The sequence below is a fragment of the Cajanus cajan genome, chromosome 7, assembly GCF_000230855.2.
Source record: "Cajanus cajan strain Asha chromosome 7, NIPB_CcT2T_4, whole genome shotgun sequence".
Taxonomy (NCBI): Eukaryota; Viridiplantae; Streptophyta; class Magnoliopsida; order Fabales; family Fabaceae; genus Cajanus; species Cajanus cajan.
The window spans coordinates 7,017,639-7,039,158 of record NC_138523.1 but is presented as its reverse complement, the minus strand read 5'-3'; the positions used below and the strand labels follow the sequence as shown (position 1 = coordinate 7,039,158).

At 34.4% G+C, this 21,520-nt stretch overlaps 1 protein-coding gene across 2 annotated transcripts; it reads left to right on the top strand.

Moving 5' to 3' along the window:
- The first annotated feature begins 6,332 nt into the window (after nt 1–6,332).
- On the top strand, nt 6,333–21,487 carry LOC109806046 (WW domain-containing protein). 2 transcript variants are annotated; one of them, XM_020368390.3, is made up of 13 exons: nt 6,335–6,705; nt 6,790–6,824; nt 7,199–7,277; nt 7,379–7,454; nt 13,459–13,539; nt 13,646–13,788; nt 14,044–14,094; nt 14,618–14,777; nt 18,812–19,013; nt 19,369–19,476; nt 20,164–20,289; nt 20,402–20,453; nt 20,734–21,487. In XM_020368390.3, the coding sequence occupies exons 1-13, from the start codon at nt 6,463–6,465 to the stop codon at nt 20,884–20,886; spliced, it is 1,509 nt and encodes a 502-aa protein (XP_020223979.1). In that variant the 5' UTR covers nt 6,335–6,462; the 3' UTR covers nt 20,887–21,487. The 2 variants fall into 2 exon arrangements, with proteins under 2 accessions (XP_020223980.1, XP_020223979.1); XM_020368391.2 differs by lacking the exon at nt 20,402–20,453 and having other exon boundaries at nt 6,333–6,705.
- Nucleotides 21,488–21,520: the final 33 nt, after the last annotated feature.

Below are 21,520 nucleotides of genomic sequence, written 5' to 3'. Positions count from 1 at the left end.
TGTGATCCAACAATATGTCGATGATACCTTGATGATATTAGTGATGAGACTTAGACCTTGTTCTAGGAGTACTCTGATACGATACGTGACATTAGAATTTAAACTAGGATAAAAAAAATCTTTGTTTGTATATACATTAAAGAGTGACTAATATTTTTTATTATTATTAACAAATCTTATTTGCATATATTTTTTTTAGTTTTTTTTATCTCTAAATGTTATACCACTAAGTGACACATCACTTAAATATGAATAAATGTTAAAATTTAATGATTAATAAATGTTAATATAACAAAAAAAACTAAAATTTTAAAACTAAAAGAACTAATTGTCTATATTTTAAAATAAGAGACCAAACTTATGAATAAAAAATAAATAAACAAAAGTACAATTTTAAAAAAATACTAATGTATAGAGTATTTTTAATTAATGGTAAAAAATAAATAAAAGATAAAATAGTCCTTTAAAAAAAGACTTAAATAAGTTTTTGGTCCCTTATTTTACATGAGATTTTTATTTTGGTCCATCTTAAATTTTTGTATTTGTTTTAGTCTCTTATTATTTAGGAGTTAATGATTTTAATCCTTTTATTAATTTTACTCTGTTAACCAGTGATGTGGCTAACAATAAGACACATTAGCTTTGCTAGTTATGTTTAAATTATCCTACGTGGATCTTATACTTATTTTTAAATTAATATATTTTACTGAAAATTAAAACTAAGAAAAATAATATAAAATTAAAATTAGCATACAAAAACCTTATTAGAAATCCCTATTAGAATCATGACAGTTACGTGAACCAAGAGCTTGTGGCAACGTGAAAGAATAAAGGTCATGTTTCAACTTATATGAATAAAGACATTGCGTTCTAATTGCTTGCTCCATCATTAAAAGGACAAGGAGTATTGAATTCAATTTATCAAGGCTTGCATTATCCTACCTTTGTTGTTGAGTGTTGGGCATGTACTAGTGGCGTGCTAGCCAAAAAGATTCTCTTGTTGGCCAATTGATGGGGGTGGAAACTTCTGTTTATGGGTCTTGCGAATGCATCGTGCTGAGTGAGTAACTTTGTTGCACAAGGGATTGTTTGGCTATGTGGAGTCTTATACTGAAAGTAAGTAGGTTTTCTCTTGTATTTGTTATTCTTACGAATTTTGTTGTTATATGTATTTGTTTGAATTTTTCAATTAAGGATGTTGCGAGTGATTTGGGTGTGGGACTACAAGATAATCATTGTTTGAATTTAATCTTTTAATTAATTTTTAATTACTTTTATCTTTGTTTGTTGCATATACTGTAGGTATGAGTTTTGTATTGAATATTCACCATCAAGAATCATTTGTGAAAGATCCGAATTTGACATATTTGGAGGGAGATATTCGTGTATACCATGATCTGGACATAAACACTTGGTCTTATTTTGAAGCCATGTCAATGGTGAATGAATTAGGTTATGTGAATAATGTGAAGTTATGGTGGAAAAAATGGGATAAGCTTTGATAATGGCATAAAACACATTACTTTGGATAGCCATGCACTCGAGATGGCTAACTTTGCAATTTGTAACAATTATGCAGTTCACTTATATGTAGAAGATATGAGTGTGGCAAGTAAAGAGACAAATAAAGATACTGATAAGGATAGAAATGAAATGGTTGGTAAAGTTGTGAGCAAAAATATGTGTAAAGGACCAATTCGAGAGGAAAGTGATGCTAATATGAATGTTGATGATAGTAGCAATGATGCGAAAAGTGTTCATTTTGGTGATAGTGAGGAGGAGAGGGATTTAGGACTGGATGATGGATTTGAAATTGAGAGAAGATGTGATATGAGAGATAATTATGGAAAAAGCCTTAAGAAGGCGATGCCTACAAAGAAACCTTATGTTTCATCTATGAAAGGACATGCGACAATGGAAATTGTTCATGTTTCAATAGATGACAATAAGGGGGAAAATGTTAATTACCTCAAGGCATCTTAGGCAAAAAATTTGGTTCTAACAAACATAGAGAACGTGCATGCCATGGAGGAAGAATATGTAAATGATGACTTGGATAGTGGTGAAGATGATTTAAATTATGATGCAGACCCTAAGCCAAAATATCTCAAATTTAGGAAGAAAGAAATGCACAAGGATTTCAAATTCAAAATGAGCATGGAGTTGTCCTTTTTAAATGAATTTAAGGAGGCAATTTTGGAGCATTTTGTGTTGAATGGGAAAACTAAAATTTGTGAAAAATAATGCTAAAAAAGTGAGGGCAAGATGTAAGGCCAATTGTGGATTTAAGGCTCTTGTGAGTAGGGTAGGAAATACATACACTTATCAAATAAAGACTCTTGTTGACAAACACACATGTGGTATGGTATTTGATAACAAAAATGCCAAATCTAAATGGGTAGCCACGATAATGGTGGACAAGTTAAAGACAAATGATAAGCTAAGATTAACTGATATTGTTAGTGATATATGGAAAACTTACTCAACTGGTATCACTATGTCACATGCTTTCAAGGCTAAAATGATTGCATCAGAGATTGTGGAAGGAGATGCAACAAAGCAATACACATTATTATGGAATTATAATGTTGAATTGAAAAGGGTGAGTGTTAGGAATACTAGCAAAATGCAATTAATTAGATCTGACTCCACATTACAACCTAGGTTTGGGAGCTTCTATATGTGCTTAGAGGGATGTAAGAAGGGAATTCGTAGTGCTTGTAGGCCATTTATTGGTGTTGATGGTTGTCATTTAAAGACAAAGTATGGTGACTAATAATTGACAACAGTGGGGAGAGACCCAAATGATCAATATTCTCCTATAGTATTTTGCAATTGTGGAGATAAAGAATAAAGAAAGTTGGAGATGGTTTCTTATTCTTTTGTTATAAGACATTGGAGGTGTTGCTACAAATAGATGGATCTTTATCTCAAATTAGTAGAAGATATTTATTAACAATTGAGACAACAATTGAATGATTTTTACTTATATTTAACTTATTATAATCATTAGTTAAAACTCATGTGTTTATTTGTTATTTATTGGCAGGGGCTAATTCAAGTATTTGAAGAATTATTCGAAGGTGTAAAACATAGATTATGTTTGAGACATCTTTATGTCAATTTCAAAAAGATGTTTGGGGGAGGGATATTAATGAGACACCTCATGATGGGAGCTGCCAAAGCCACATATATTAAATGATGGAATGAGAAAATGAATGAGTTAAAGACAATTGATGCCAAGGCACACAAGTGGTTAATGAGAATTCCAACAAAAGCATGTATAAGCATGCTTTCAGTTATTATCCTAAACATGATGTGTTAATGAATAATTTGTCTGAAACATTTAACAATCAAATATTAATTGCTAGGGACAAACCAATAATAACCATGTTTGAATGGATAAGGACTTATTTGATGGGTAGGTTTGTTGCACTTAATGAAAAATTATCCAAATACCCTGGAAATGTCATGCCTAAACCAAGGAAAAGGCTAGATAAAAAGGTGGAGTTAAGTTGTAATTGATTTTCAACCTAGGCTGAAGAGTTAAAATTTGAGGTGACACATATATTGTTCACCGAGAAGTTTGTTGTAGATCTAAATCTTTGTACTTGTTCTTGTAATTTTTGGGAGTTGGTAGGAATCCCTTATAGGCATGTTGTGGCTACCATTTGTTATAAAGGTGATAATCTTAAAATGTATGTACACCAATACTACAAAAAAAAGAGGCATATTAACAATGTTACGAGCAAATCATAAGTCCTATTAAAGGTCAAAATATGTGGCCCAAGACTGAAAATGAAGATATGTTGCCTCCTTTGTTTAAGTGGGGGCTTGGCTGGTCTGAAAAACTTAGAAGAAGGGAGCCTGATGAAGAGTTGAATCCATCAAAGTATCGGGGAACACACATTTCAAATAGATGTGGCAAATGTCACCTATATGGTTGCAATAGCAGAAGCTATAAGAACCTACTTATGGCCCTACCATCTAAGTTAGTGATAAACTTGCCAAATGATTCTATTATCAAATGAATTACAAATAAACAGGTAACATGACAATTTATTTTCCTTGTCTTATATTTAAAATGCTTAAAAAAATTTAATTTCACAATAAATTATCATTCTTTTAAAATACTTAACAAGTTATGTTTCAGGTATTAAATGTTGAAGTTACTACAAGTAGATCAAAAAATATGCAAGTAGGTGGAGAAAGCTATAATATTATTTTTATGCAAACCATCGAGATTGGAGTTGATATCATACTTTTGTTTTTTAACTTTTGATGCAATCTTTGTTACCTACTCCTTTTTTCTTTTAAACTTTAATTTTGGGAGCATTTGATTATTGATATACTCCTATTGTACATGAATTCTAGTTTATCTTTATAATAAAATTTTATTGATATGCTCTTATTAATCATGAAAATTAGCAAACTGTAACTTCCCTTTTACTCTAGTTAATGCATTTTTTTATAAGTTAAATGAAAATGAACAAATGAATATCAAAACCAATCTATTTTAAATTAATGAACAATATACATTGTAGATCCAAATTGTCATCTCAAATATTCAAAACTATAACTTTCGTCTTTTTTATTATAAGCAAATAATTTTTACCAATTATAAGCAAATAATTTTTTTTGGATAAAATACAAACATGATACATTGTCTTTCAAAGACACCTTGATAGCATGACAACATCGCCTATAAGATATTTAATGATAGTCCAAAATATATTGCATTCAAATAGTATAAATGCAATCTAGAATATTTAGGATGCAAATCTCACGATATTGGATATTATTAGAATGGGTTGTGGTAGTTGAATGTTGCAGTAACTTGCGTTCCCCAAGAAGTTAGAAATGAATTTCATTATATTTATCTCAATGTTATGTTGGCTTGGTCAAAAGGGTTCTCAAACTTGGTGTGTGAAATTTATTCCAAAGTTTCCCTAGTGCTAGTGCTTTTTGTAACCAATAACATGCAACCATATGCAGCTATGGTTGAGAGAACTGGATCACACATGGATCTTGGTTGGAATTTAACTTTTTTTTTCATACCTACAAAGAAAGTAATGACATTGCAGATTGGTTTGTAAGAGCTAGCGTTCTATCCAATGTGTCTTGGACTTTTTGGCACTTTTGTCCTACTACCATTGAGACACATATGTTGGTTCATGTTATCCCTTTTGTTAGAGTTGTTTAATTTTCTTCTTTTTTGTTTCCATTGATCAAAAAAATAATGTTTGATAAAAATGTTGACCTTATTACATTTTAAAAAAACCTTTACTAAATTGAGACTAAAGATAATGAAATAACGTGACCACATATTAAACACATGCTAATCAATGCTCCATCCACAATGCTCCTTTCTACACCTCAATATCTAAGTTAGGTTAATATAAACAAATGAATAGCATGAATGTCTAAATTAGGCTAAATTAATTGATGCATGACGTGCAGGTGATTTAAAACAACATCAACATTAATTTGAATTTTAGAAAAAATAGAATCGTAATACGCACCCCTATTGTACTTTGTTGGATCGACGACAACGATCATTAGTGGCTTGATTGATGATAATGATCAAATTATGGTTGTTGAGAGAAGAAGCAAGCCAAAAGGAAAGAGAACAAATGTAGTGTCGATTGGGCGAAAGATATAAAACGAATATTATTACTATTTTACATTTCTCAATTTTAATGTGTTGGGGATGTGTTCAACACAATAGATTTAGATTGATGTCAATATAAATTTTGCTTATTGCAACAAAGGTTGAGATTGGAAAAGAAAAACTAAACCATGTGGTTGCGGTAATGTGATGGAAAATGGACACATGTAAGGTTGCAACGCAAGTCTAGAGAATACAAATGAGTGAGGCATGATCTTTCATGTCTTTTGATTGTATGAATTTATTTATTTATTTTTTTAGTTTTAATTTCGAGTAAAAATTTTAATTTAAAAATTTCATATAGGATGGTTTAAGTTTATTTGACATAGTGAATGTGATAATTGGTTAACCATGTCATCAGTTAACAATGTTGAGTTTTTTTTTTTTTTTAAGTATCTACCATCCATAGCAGTAACTAATATCCTCGCTACGTTAGAGGCACATCAAAGGGTGGGATAGCTAGTCCCAAGATTTAACGCGACTGCATACACAAAGTAGGATTCGAACACCTGACCTTCCTTAAATGTGGATCAATCCCTACTGCTGAACTACACGCTAAATTAAAACAAAAAATTAAGAGAAACTAAAATCAAAATTTTATATAAATTAAGGGACTAAAAACTTTTTAAAATCTTAAAAAAGCATAGATAATAAGAGGGGGAAGGATTAAAATTCTAATCTGATTCGCAAACGCAGACTCTCTCACTCCTCATTCTTGCGGTGGATCAAACCCTAGGATTATTTACAGTGCACCCTCCAGCCTTGAAAGTTTAAACAGAACAAACCGAAAAGACATGGAGAATTCCCGAGATCAACCACTCCCTCCAGGTGTTCCTTCGTGGCCAAACTACGCCCATGCCGCACCTTCCCTTCAATATCACTTTTCTCCCAATTCCCCTAATAACTTCCCACAAGGAACCCTCTCTCACTACGGTCAAGCCCCTCCCAACGCCCAAGTGGATACTGTTTCTCACATGCCTTCCAAACACTACGGGGAGATTGATGTTGCTGCTCAGGACGCTGTGTTGCGTGAACAAGTATGCTAGCGTTGAACCAACTCTTTTATTCGGTTGCTTCTCGTTTGATTCTTCTGATGGTTTTCGGTTTTTGTTAATTTTCAGGAAATCGCAACGCAAAATGTCATTAGGAGTCAACGGTGTGTATTGAGTTTTTGTTTTTGTTTTCCCAGTTCTGTGAAATGCTTTATTGAAATGTTGGTGGTTACTGGTTTGGGTAAGCATTTTTTGAGAAGCACTTGTAGGAGAAAAAAATAAGAAAGAAAAATGAAATGAATTCCTCCGTGAACTGAAATTGGCTTTTGCATAAGCTAATTTGTAGAAGTTCTGTCTAGTTAGCTTCTGCAAAATCTTATTTTTGACTTATTTATAAGCTAGTTTTAGCTTATGTAGAAGTTTATTTTGATTTTTCTTCCTATTTTTTCTCTCCAATAAGTGTTTTAGGAAAAGTTTATCCAAACAGGCTGAGGTAGTGGGAACTATTCAGTTATATGTTTGTGTTGTGCCATTCTAGAGAGGGAAGAACTGCTGCTTCACCTACCAAGGATAATTTAGATGTATTCTCAGAGCGTCGTGATCCCAATGCTTTGAAGGTGTGTTATAAATGTATGATTGGGTTTATTTATTTTATTTTTCTATAAGGAGTATGAGAGTAAGACAAAGTGCAATCCTGTTTTTATTTTTTGAAAAACAGGAGCATTTGTTGAAAATGGCCACTGAGCATAGGGCTGAAATGGCTGTGAAGCGCGGGAAATCTGCACATGCAGAAGGTCTGTAGGTTACTTTAACCAAGTGCTTTTAATTCTATACCTTCTTTTTTCTTTTTCTTGTTTAATGATAATGTGGCATTGGTGGCTTGATGTTATTGGTGGAGTGGTTGTGTTACTTTATACTAGTCTTCAGCGGTTCAGCCTTTACCTTCATTTGTGACTTAATTTCATTTTATGTTGCTCCCTCTAGTTTTGATTTTTTGGACTTCATGATGCTCAACTCTAGAGGACTTTTGTTTTGTCATAAAATTGTTTTTCCATTGTGTTGGTCCTTTCCTTTTAATGAATATCTTTATCAAAATTAAGAAAAAATCACGGGTCTGTCCCCTTCACATAAATATGATAATTCTGTGCTGTTGTAACAGATTCTAATAACAGATATAATGGTTTGATTCTCTATATATGTGTGTATAACAGCAGGCAAGATAAGGCCACCCAAACTTACAGCGTCACTCATGCCTCTCTACAGTCTCCCTCAATGGATCTTTATATAAGGGGTAACATCAAATAGGAGAGGAAAGGTGGGTAACAACTAACAAGTAGGAAACGTCTGTCTACTGGGAGAGAGCGTTAATTATAAAACAATAAATCTAGATCTAAAATATTGATTTTGAACAATGATGGAGATATTGTGAAGAAACCAAGAAGAGAGAGAACAGCTGAAAGAAGGGAAGAAAACAGTGGAAAGGATATTGAAATGAGTTCCATGAACACAATACAACAGAAAAGAAAAATCTCCTTAAGGTAGATCATACATACCACTTCAGCATCATATTGGATTTATAGAGTTTTAAGAAAGGAAAAGGAAAAGCAAGAAAGATAATTAATATGATTGATAGATATTATCGTACAAATTTACTCTAACCCAGTGTGTGATTGGCTAAACAACTTAAATATGTACTTATTGAATAAATGCTCATTATGTAAGCATTTATCTATAAGCTGTTCCTATAATCAAAGAGGAAATAGAATTAAATTGTTTCCGAACAAGTTGTAAGTTTTATTCATAAGCTATCCTGGAAAGCTACTGAAATAAGCTGAAAATAACTCATGATTCATGAACATATAGCTATTTTTCATAAGTTCTCCCAAATACTTACAGTAGTGTTTATGTCATATAGTAATCCAAATAAACTGTAAACAAGCTCTTCCGAACATGTCACTAATATTCCTATTTATACAAATAATTTAATATTCCTATTTATACTAATAATTTAAATCATTGGGTGCTATTTGGTATTTGTGTGGATTTATTATTTATATATGAATATAATTTTACTTATTAATGGGTTTCAAGGGATGTAAGGACATATCGACATAGATAAGATTTTTCTTTATTTCCTTGCTTCTAATCAATGTTTCTAGTTACTACTTTTCTTCCCTATATATCTGTTAGAATAGCTTATTAGAGTAGCCTTTGTATTCTGTTATTTCTTCTTTTGATATATGTCTGATGTGTGTCTTAGACTCCTAGGGTTTTACATACTTTATGTACTCAATGTTATATAAATAATGAAAAAGGAAAGAAGTGTGTAACACACACACTATTTTTCTCAAACCCTAATATTCAAGTTGGTATCAGAGCGGGTCCGATCCCGCTCTGTCGTTCGTCCGCCGCCGCTGTTCGCCGGCGTCCGCCGCCGCCGGCCACCGTCCGCCGCCGCCTCCGGCGACCAAATTCTTCGGCGAACTTAGGGTTTTGTGCGCCTCGTTGAGCACAACCCAACCCTGCTGGTTTCGAGCTCATCCAAGCCTCCACGCGCTCCCACGCGCCGCCCCAAGTGTCTGTCCGTCAAGCGCGTGTGTCTCACGCGCCGCCTCCTGGTCGCCGGAAGTCCGCCACGCCGCCACCGTTGTGCTCGCCTGAGCCTTCTGGGTCTGTTTCAGACCTCAGTTTAGTGTTCCAGTTGGTCGTTTGGGTCTTGGTCACTGTTCATCTTCTCTTTGAGTTGCGGTTACTGTTCATCTTCTCTAGTTGTTCCTTCTTCTTCGTATGGCATCTCCAGGTCAGGTTGAAGCTTCTGCAATGGTTTCTAGTCAAGGGAGAAACGTTCGTCCTCAATGCTCATACTGCAAGAGGATAGGTCATATCCAAGAGAATTGTTATTCTCTTCATGGTTTTCCAAATCTGTCCAAGTCTAAGAAATTGAGAAAAACTAATAGAATGGTCCCTAAAGATGACTATCAGAAATTTCTTCAATGGAAATCTATGAATCAAGCTCAATCTTTCTCTACCACTACTGTTTCTACAGCTTGTATTTCTCATTCAACTGCAAATCAAAGTCCATGGATCATTGATTCAGGAGCCTCTGATCACCTGACTGGTAATAGGTCTATGTTTTCTACCATGTCTCCACTTAAATCCCCTCAACTAATTACCTTAGCAGATGGATCCAAAATTGCTCCCAAAGGAATTGGTCAAGTCTCTCTGTCTCCCTCATTAAATTTAAACTCTGTGTTATTTGTCCCTAATTGTTCTTTCAACTTAATCTCTTTAAGTCAGTTAACCAAGTCTTTAAATTGTTCGGTAACCTTTAATGCTGAATCTTTTGTTATTCAGGAACGTGGTACGGATCGGAAGATTGGTGAAGGACATGAATCTAGTGGTCTCTATTATTTTGAAACACAACCTCTTGTGTCTTGTGTTGCTGCTTTGTCACCCAAGCTCCTGCATGACCGTTTGGGTCACCCAAGTCTATCCAAGCTGAAACTTTTGGTTCCTAATCTTAAAAATTTAGAAGAGTTAGGTTGTGAATCATGTCAATTAGGCAAACATGTTAGATCATCTTTTCCCAAGCAAACCGATAAAAGATGTACTCAATTTTCACTACCATTCATTCTGATATTTGTGGTCCAAGTCGTGTAACATCTTTTGGTTTCAGATATTTCATAACATTTATTGATGAATTTTCTCGATGTACTTGGGTATATCTAATGAAAGATCGTTCTGAACTGTTGTCTATTTTCATGTCTTTCTTCAATGAGATCAAAAACCAATTTGGGAGAACAATTAAAATCTTTAGAAGTGACAATGCTAAAGAATATTTCTCTTCTGAATTGTCTTCTTTCCTATCCTCACAGGGTATCTTACATCAGTCTACATGTCCACATACACCCCAGCAAAATGGAATAGCAGAAAGGAAAAATAGGCACCTTGTGGAGACTGCACGCACCCTAATGCTCAATGCAAATGTTCCGGTACATCATTGGGGTGAAGCAATCCTCACTTCTTGTTTTTTAATAAACAGAATGCCTTCTTCTTCCCTTGAAAATAAAATCCCTTACTCCATTATCTATCCTAAAGAACCCTTGTTTCATGTCTCACCTCGGGTCTTTGGGTGTACTTGTTTTGTCCATAATGTCTCTCCTGGTTTGGATAAACTATCTGCTAGAGCCATTAAGTGTGTTTTCTTAGGCTATTCCCGTCTTCAGAAAGGGTATAAGTGTTACTCTCCAGAGACCAGAAAATACTACATGTCTGCAGATGTCACCTTCTTTGAACAAACTTCATTTTTCTCACGCACCACTCATGATTCTCTTTCAGTACAACAGGTGCTACCAGTTTGTTCTCATGTTCCCATTCCACCTCAAGTTTCACTTCATAACCAAGAGGTTACTCAGTCTATTATTCCCGAAACTACTCCTATTCAAGCTACTCCACCTCCTCTTGTCACATATCAACGTCGAGCACGACAAATTGATCCAACATTACCTGAAGAGTCACCTGTTTCATGTCCTTCACCATCAGATGTCCCTGCTACGGATCCTAGTGAGGATAACTCAGGATGGCCCATTGCTCTTCGAAAAGGTATTCGGTCTACTCGAAACCCTCATCCTATTTATAGTTTTCTGAGTTATCATCGCTTATCCCCCTTGTATTTCTCCTTTGTCTCTTCTATATCTCCTCTTACCATTCCTAAAAATGTTCATGAGGCTCTTGGTCATCCTGGATGGAGACAAGCCATGATTGATGAAATGCAAGCTCTTGAGCATAGTGGTACATGGGAGTTAGTTCCACTTCCTCCTGGGAAACAACCAGTTGGATGCAGATGGGTCTATGCTATTAAGGTTGGCCCTGATGGTACAGTTGATCGGCTCAAAGCCCGATTGGTGGCAAAGGGATATACTCAGGTTTACGGCCTCGACTATAGTGACACTTTCTCTCCTGTGGCCAAGCTTCCTACTGTTCGTCTCTTTCTGGCTATGGCAGCTATTCGTCATTGGCCTCTCCACCAATTAGACATTAAAAATGCCTTCCTTCATGGTGAGTTGGAGGAGGAAATTTACATGGAGCAACCTCCTGGATTTGTTGCTCAGGGGGAGTCTGGTTTAGTTTGTAAATTGCAAAGATCTCTTTATGGCCTCAAACAATCTCCTCGAGCTTGGTTTGGAAAATTTAGTCATGTTGTACAAGACTTTGGGCTTAAAAGAAGTGAAGCAGACCACTCAGTCTTCTACTGTCATACTTCACCTGGGAGATGTGTTTATTTGATTGTTTATGTCGATGACATAGTGATTACAGGAAACGATGTATCTACAATCTCTCAATTGAAGAAACATTTGTTTAACCATTTTCAGACCAAAGATTTGGGACCTCTAAAATATTTTCTTGGTATCGAGGTTGCCCAATCAAAGGAAGGCATTGTGATCTCTCAAAGGAAGTATGCTTTGGACATTTTAGAGGAAACAGGCATGACTGATTGGAGACCCATTGATAGTCCTATGGATCCTAACCAAAAACTAATGACTAATCAAGGTGAACCGTTTGCAGATCCAGAAAGGTATAGGAGATTGGTTGGAAAACTCATTTACCTTACAATTACAAGACCTGATCTCTCTTTTGCAGTGGGGATTGTTAGTCAGTTTATGCAGGCTCCTCATATCGATCATTGGAATGCTGTTTTGCGTATTCTTAGATATATCAAAAAGGCTCCAGGACAAGGATTACTGTATGAGGATAAAGGAGACAGTAGGATTTCTGGATACTGTGATGCTGATTGGGCAGGATGTCCCATAGACCGACGTTCCACTACTGGTTATTGTGTATTCCTAGGTGGAAATCTCATATCTTGGAAGAGTAAAAAGCAAAATGTTGTTGCCCGATCTAGTGCTGAGGCTGAATATCGTGCTATGGCCTTAATTACTTGTGAGCTTATGTGGATTAAGCAACTTCTTCAAGAGTTAAATTTTTGTGAAGGCCATCCAATGAAATTGTATTGTGATAATCAGGCTGCGCTCCACATTGCTTCCAATCCAGTATTTCATGAGAGAACCAAACATATAGAAGTTGACTGTCATTTTGTTAGAGAAAAGTTGCTGTCTAAGGAAATTGTCACTGAATTTGTCACATCCAATGAACAACTTGCAGATGTTATGACTAAGTCATTGAGGGGGCCTCGCATTCAGTTTTTATGTTCCAAGCTTGGTGCATACAATCTATATGCTCCAGCTTGAGGGGGAGTGTTAGAATAGCTTATTAGAGTAGCCTTTGTATTCTGTTATTTCTTCTTTTGATATATGTCTGATGTGTGTCTTAGACTCCTAGGGTTTTACATACTTTATGTACTCAATGTTATATAAATAATGAAAAAGGAAAGAAGTGTGTAACACACACACTATTTTTCTCAAACCCTAATATTCAAGTATATCATATAATTCTGCTCTCTTTTGTTTATTCTTTTCCCTCCAATGTCGAGTGTTGAAAATAGTATGATTTGGCTTTTACATCACTTTACATTGTGTACAACATTCCTAACCTTCAAACTGTGGAGGGGCATGTGAACATATGGTCTACAGTAGCTAGATCTTTGCTCTGATTGCATTTAAGCAGGAGACCAAACCTTGATCTGAATTATAAAAAGTTTTAGCTGTGGTTTTTTCATTCATATTTTCATATTCCTTTAACATCAGTCATTAACTATTGTTGATTAATTTTAGCTATGCTTGTACTTTTATTGTAATGAGTTCATATTGTTTCTTTGGGATTATATGCTTTTTGTATCAGGTAACACAGAAATAGGTAATGGATATGGTGTACCTGGTGGAGGTGCCTATTATGATGCTCCTAAACTTAATACTACTGGAGGTAAGTTTAATTTCAAAGTGATTTTAGTCATGCTGTTGCACTCTAGAATTGTGATAACTGAGCCATTGAGTATACCTTAAACTTTTTTGCTTTTGGGAATGTGAAGGTAGCAATGCTGTCGGTCAGCCCGAATCTATTCTTGATGAAGGTTCAGAACAAAAACCTGCAGCTAAAGAATTGCCTGAGTACCTCAAGCAGAGGTTGAAAGCTAGGGGTATTCTTAAAGATGACACATGCATTGCAGATATTGTAAGAATATTGATCTTAATTTATCTCTGTTATCATTATTCATTTTCTCCCCTCCTATTTTTGAGGTTTCATTTCACAATATCGTGCTGCAAATTTTATTTGGGTTTGAACTGTGATATACTAGCTTTTAAAATTATAGTGCCGCACTTTTAAATTAGAATTCTATTTTCATCTCTCATGTTTTTAAGTGTTTTACAATATTTTTTTTTTCAATCTGTTCAAATACCTTACATATTACCTGTTTCTGAGTTTCAGAAAGGCACTGCAGCTGAAGTTGCGGGAAAAGAAAAGTTACCTTCAGGATGGGTGTGTATCACTTGTTATTAAAGTTTGCCTTTATGCGGAAAATTTCTTTGCATATGCCTTTAGCTTTTCTAAATCTCCTATTATTGCTGGTCTTTTTTTAATTAGAACCAAGTTTTGACAACAAAAAAACAGAATTAAGATTTGAGTGTCATAGCTGCTACATATTTAGTCATCACTCATCACCACAACCCTGTGTATAATTTTTTGTAAAACAGAAAAGAAATGTAAAACATGTCATATTGACTGAGAGGTTTGGTATTTGTATTGATTATGGAGGAATAAGGACATCTTAGGCTTGATAAATGACAGATTATATGTTGGCTACCCTGCTAATGAAATAATCTGTTAAAAGATAGAATTTTACAGCTAGGTTTGAAGGTATATAGTTAATGTTATCATATCACCCATTATAACTTGTAAGTTTGAAATGTGCAAATTTCTATCAATTCCTCATTTCTTTAGGATTTTTAATTTTATCAATACCATCTACTTCTAGCTCATGAATTTCTGATTTTGCATGTAGGTGGAGGCCAAAGATCCAGGAAGTGGGGCATGTTATTATTATAATGAAAGTACTGGGAAGAGTCAATGGGAAAAACCTCACGGATCATACTTAACTGAGCAATCACCGTCATTTTTGCATCTTCCAGAAAATTGGGTGGAGACACTAGATGAAACAACAGGTTCAACTCATAAAATATTGTGTCTTTGTATGAGTTTTTGTTTATTTTATATTTCTAACATCAAAAGGAGTCTGTGATGAGTGTATCAATAATAGTGGTTTATTATTAGAGAAAGAATGTGTTAGGACTGCGAAAGTGGACTTGGGTCCAAGTGGGCAATTAGTTGATCAATTTTTCAAGTCCAAGGTGTGGAGAGTCTGTGAGGAGAAATTGGAGAGGGCTGAAAATGATGAAGTGGCAAGGGATGCAATTGAATTGCCAATTGTGTAAGGGGTTTTGGGTATATAGTGTTAGTCAAGTAGCCTCGTGTAACTTAAGAGGGGGGGTGAATTAAGTTATCTAATTTTTCTTCTCTTTATTAGTTTTTCTAACTTCTTTCTTATAAAATCAATATCATAAACAATTTGTACGTAATGATGCAAAAACTTCACAACAAAATTAAAAGTGTAGGGATAGAGAATTGCAAACTTGATTTTATACTGGTTCGGCCAACCTTGCCTACATCCAGTCCTCAAGTCACCCACTTGAGATTTTTCACTATGCTTGTAACCTTTACAAGACTCAAATTCTCCAACACCTAGGAATTCTCTTTCCTCGTGTTGAGAATCACAGACCACCAAGGAGAACAACAATTTCCCCTTTACAGATCCATAGAAAAGATGAATGAAGTAGAATAACTCTCTTTGAAGAGTGGATTTTACACTTTGTTGATCTAGTAGAACTCTTTAGATAATATTTGCAAATGATTTTTGGCCAAGTGATTGTAAAGATAATTTTTCATAATTGAGTTCGTAACCTTTTTCTGAAAAATTATTGGTATTTATAGATGATTGTTTCATAGGTCATGACTTTTCATGAAGAGTTGTGCCTTTCTAAAATTTTCCAGAAAATAGGCTCTGGTAATCGATTACAACACTTGGTAATCGATTATAACGGTTTATTTTCAAAATGTTTGGAACGTTGTAAAATTTAAATTCAAACTTTGAAATTTTTATCTTCTGGTAATCGATTACCAGAGCACGTTTTAATAAGTAAATTTTGAATCATATGAGTTTCATTCTCTGGTAATCGATTACATGTACTAGTAATCGATTACATGTACTAGTAATCGATTACCAGACTGTTAAAAACAATAATTACCTTATTAAAACAAAATATAGAAAACCTTTATTTTCAAAACCTTATTAATATAAAAGATTATATTTGGGTTTTCTTGAAATTCTTTATTTTAAATGGCCAAGAATCTTATGCAATATTTTTAAAGATTTCTTTTTACATATAAAGCTAGGTTGACAAGACTTATCTAAAATACTGAGATTCTTGTTTCTTGATCACCTTGCTTTAACTTGACCTCTTGTTTTCTACAATTTCTTTGGCATCATCAAAATCCTTTACATACGTTCTTCCACATATAGGAAATGAGTAGAGAGAGAGAGGGTACCTTTTTGGATGTGAATCGGTTATTTTGTTATGGGCAGAGAGCACTAGCTCTCTGAAGGAGCATTGCTCTGCGGCAGTAGGAACTTTGCCTGCTGAATTTTCCTTTCATCGATATTAATACAATTCTCTTTGTTTAATCTTTTTATTGACTGCTTGTAAATTGGGTGCCTAACAAAATGACTACATGTACTCCAAGTTGTCTATCCCCATCTCTTTATATCCTATATCTATTAAATTCTGTTAGAATTTAATATTATTGTAAGATGGTGGCTTACAAGTAAAACAATCTATACCTTGATAAGAAAAATAAAAAACAGGAATAGTGATTGGATTGATGATAACATAGAATCTTGGGTCTCGAACATTGATTCTTTTGATCATAAGGAAAGAGAATTATTTGTTCAGTTTTCTGCCTTAACGACAGAAAGAAATGATTGAACAAATTCTTGAGTCCGACTCATAGTGATCATTTATCAATGAATAATTTTCGTTATCATACAATTGAACAACCTGGAGCAATTTACATACACTATGTAGTTGACACTCATAAAAAAGTATATAATGACTTGTGAGTTAAATACATCCTATTTGGCAGAAAGATGGATATTCCTCGCTAATTGTCTTGGTTTGGGGGGAGGGATATAGGGTTGGAGTGATAAGGAGGGTGTGGGTTCGAATCCCCCCACTAACAATTAACAATTATCATTTGCCTATCAAAAAAAATTACTTACTCACAAACTTTATTATCATTCAAGGACAATCAAACAAATTACAATGCTGTTGGAGAAATGTTGATGAAGAGGAGATAAATTTATTGGAGAGGACACCTTACATTGCCATAAAAAGACCATTGTAAGTGGTAAAAGAATCATAACTTACATTTATTCTAGGAATGACATTTCTTTGTTGCATCATTTTACCATAGGAGAATGTGATTTGATTAGACCTTCCATTACATGATTTGCCACATCTTACTTGTGTCTGGGATGCTTGAATGAAAATAAGGAAACATTGGTTAAGATGTTCATATCCAAGAAGGATAGTCAATTTGCAAAGAATAAATAGGGAATTTTTTTGAAAATTTACTCATTGATAAGGACATTTTAAGGGTGTTTTGAATTGTTTAAGGGGTGTTTTACCCTTTAGTGTTGTGTTTGGTGGATTCTTATGATAAGCTAGCCATGGGCTACTATGAAGAAATGGATTGGGCTACGGAAAAAATGCAAGAAGTCTTCAATGGTGAGAGGGAAAAAGGTATATTCAAGCTGACAACATAGGGAAGATGGATGGAAGTGTTAGTCAAGTGGAAGAAGCTACCGACTTGCAAGGCCAGTTGGGAGTCAGCAGGAGATATTCAAGCTGCTTTTCATCAATTCCACCTTGAGGACAAGGTGGATTCTTTAGGGGAGACTTCCTATTATGAGGATCTATAGTAGGAGAAATAAGGGGTCCAGGGGCATAAGGCTCTTGTGCAGTTGTAACAGAAATAATTAATAACAAATTACAATTAGTTAGTTACTAGTGGAGGTTGGTGTTATAACAGAGGACTAAGAGTTAGGAGTGGGTATCACATTTGATCATTGTTGGGGAGAGTGCAGGTCTGTTGAAAACCTGTGATTCAGTTTACGTGCAATCAATAATTTTCCGGTCTCTTTAAAACTTCTGATCCAGTTCTTATCATTTTATTACTGAAAAAATGAGCAAACAACCTTTCAAGATAGACAAAATATGGATGGCTGAGATGAAAATGCCATAACATTATTTTATTTTCATTAGACATCGAAACAGATTGAAAAACAGAACTTGCAGAGGGAACATTATGGTGAGCTGAAGTACTTTCTTTGATCAAATAAAGTTCACCACTTGGCTCAGCACAGCCAATCATCCTCCCCGAATCTGCTGCCTGAAATTCACACAAATTTGGATAGAATTAAGTCATTCAATTCAAATCGTGAGTAATGTTTGGTCACATAGTTTCTTCATTGCCTCAAGTTGCTCCTTGGTGAATGGGCTGGCCATGTTTGGTCATGATGAGGAGAGGCTGACAATAGTGATTTTGTAAATTGGGTTTTCAGAAAGTCGGCTCTTATACTATTTATTCTCATTGTGAAAATAAGATGAATTACAAACTTATTTAAACTGAATATGGCTGGATTTCTAGCAGAAATTCCATAAAATCAGGGATTTCTGCTTCTAATAAATCAGGAAATTAAACTAAATATAGATGGATTTACAGCCATGATCCTAGGCAGAATCCCTATAAAATCAGTGATTTCTGCTTCTAATAAATCAGGAAAATCTGATCTTATTTATAAGAAAACTGAATACAGAAAATATCCTAAAGTACCATAATCATTGCAATAAGATGGACTTCTTTCCTACACAATGTATTGTTTGCCATCTGGTTCAGTATATATTTTAGTTTATTCTCAGAGAAATATAATGTTTTAACACTTGCAAAATGAATTTTAGAGTGGTTTGTTTGGTTAGTTTACCCATGATCTGATTGTATTTGGGTTATAAATTTTCGTATATATTTTGCCACTGTTTTATGAATTTTATAATTTATCAATTCATTCTTTGTATTACCTCAGGTCATAAGTATTACTACAATACAAAAACTCATGTATCACAATGGGAGCGACCTAATTTAACTCAGGAAGTTGTCTCGGATCACTCAGACTTGTCTGTTGGTGGTGGGTATGATCAATCATCTAATTTACCACGTTGCATGCAATGCGGTGGTTGGGGTGTTGGCCTTGTTCAAGCATGGGGTCACTGCAATCATTGCACAAGGTAGAGAGTGATTACTGACTAAGGCTTAGTATATGTTTGACAATCATGGCAAAAATAAGTAAGAAATAATTGCTTATTTTTGCAATTTTCCAGAGAGAGCTTTTAAAAAATGACAACTGTTTCTTCAGAAATTATCCCAACCAAACAACATGATAGTTTTGGAGAATTCTTGCATTGTTTCGGCTACAAGTTTATACCAAAGTTACCTAAATCATACATTGGTTGTCGTACCTTGAACAAGATACAAGAATTTAAATTTTTTCTGCTTCCTAATGTTTATTTTCTGAATTAGCTGCAAATGTTTGTTTCTAATCTATGTTTTGGTTTTTATTATCAAAAAAATGAACAAATGCAGAGTTTTGAATCTTCCACAATGTCAATATTTGTCCTCAAATGTGAATAATCAGCAAAGAAGTGCTGCACATCCCTGTGAAAATTCTGATAAAAACGCTAGCAAACAGAGGTATAGTTTTGTATGAAGATCTTAGTGCTATTAAATTGTTAGCAACCAATTATTGCTGTTCAGTTGATGTTATCTGGCTAATTTTATTGCTGTTCAGTTGATGTTATCTGGCCAATTTTATTGCTGCTATCCTTGGGGCATGACCTCTAGTGATTTCATTAAATTTCAATTTCCTCTATCCATCATTTAGAACTTTTCTTTTTCTACCATCATGAAAAATCTTTAGTCTGCTTGTGCTAAAACTTGTATTGCAAATATACTTCTCTTTTAGGTTCTCTTCCGTATCAAAAAACTACTGTTTAGAGTTCAATAGTGGAATTTGCATTCTATGAAAAAAGATCGATGACAAATAAAGAGAAGTGAACTTTTGAGAAGAAAACTATCATTGTTGCACGTTGTATCCATTATAGTTTTCAATGAAAGAGGATTTTTCAGAGAATCAAATACAATCTCTTTCATCAAAATTCCACTAAAATTACATTACATCTATCTTAAACTGAAATTTTGGTTGATTTAGCATTTAGAAATGATGAAAAATTATATATTTATTTGCTTCAGCTTTAGATTTCATGGAAGATTATTGAAGAGATCTCATTAGTTATTTTATAAGATATTTTTCCTTGAAATCTTTGAGCTTTTCTTTACTGAAGCCATAAAGGACGTATTGATCCCAATTTCTCTCTCCAGGTTCAGTTCGAAACCTCCATTTGATAAGGGAAGTAGAAAAGGGGGCAAGAAACGTGCTTATACAGAGGATGATGAGTTGGATCCCATGGACCCTAGCTCCTATTCTGATGCTCCTCGTGGTGGCTGGTATGTGATTGTGTTGTATATATACATAAGAACCATTCAAAATTCTTGTCTGATACTGAATTGCTTAGTAGAAAAACGTGATTAGTAAATATGAATTTATAATTAAATTCAGGGTCGTGGGTCTGAAAGGTGTGCAACCACGAGCGGCTGACACAACAGCAACAGTATGTAAATTGTTTTGTCTTCTTTTTGCTTCTATTTTCAGAACTATTTTCTTATCTTTTGTGTAGTTTCTTTTCTTGTTGATCCATTTGATATCTTAGTTTTTAATGCATTTTTAGCCAAAAGAATTCCTTCAATCTGGTATCCATGGATTCCTCAATACTTGAGAAATTTTTTGTAACTTAATGTAGTTATCCACGAAAATGTCCAGTGTTTAAACAATCACAAAGTTTGCCGACCTTCCCCAGAACATGATTTAAAAATTCTCTCAATTAATTTCAGGGTCCTCTCTTTCAACAACGACCATATCCATCACCTGGAGCTGTTCTGCGTAAGAATGCTGAAATTGCTTCTCAGAAGAAGAAACCAAATTCACATTTTACTCCTATATCCAAGAGGGGTGATGGAAGTGATGGGCTTGGTGATGCAGACTAGGATCATCTAATCATGTTAAATGTGCTCGCGTTTGTCTTGATATTTTTGCCAAATGGATGAAGTGTATCAGATACATTTTACTCTATTATCCATGAGTTAGATAAGGGTGCATTTCATTGGAAAAACCATCTGTGCTGTTGTGCAATTAAATATTGTGCGACTTTCTGCAAATACTGGTGAATTTGCATCACTTATGGGCCGAGCCATAGTTATTCTGCATAACCGGACTGGATATATTTGAAGCATTTTGGCTGGTGATGATGAAACTTGCACTCAGCTTGGTAGGAATTCACGAGCAGAAACTGCAGAACCATATGATCTTTCGTGATTTGAAAATTCTATGGAGATTGGGCAAGAAATGAAATTCTTAGCCTTCCTGCATTTTGTGCTCTTCATTTTGTTCATCTTATAGCGAGTCATGCTGTCCAGAAATATAAAGGTTTTTCATTATGGTACTGTGGGACTTTATGGTACAGATGTATGTAGTCTAAATTTAGGGTTTGAGGTTTACCATGTTGTCATTTGTATCATGTTCGTTTTAGTTTTATATTTATAAACAATGAATTGTTAATAATATATTTTTTAACATTTTTTTGTTGTTGATCGAAATGTATTATGGGTTGGGTAAGGTATA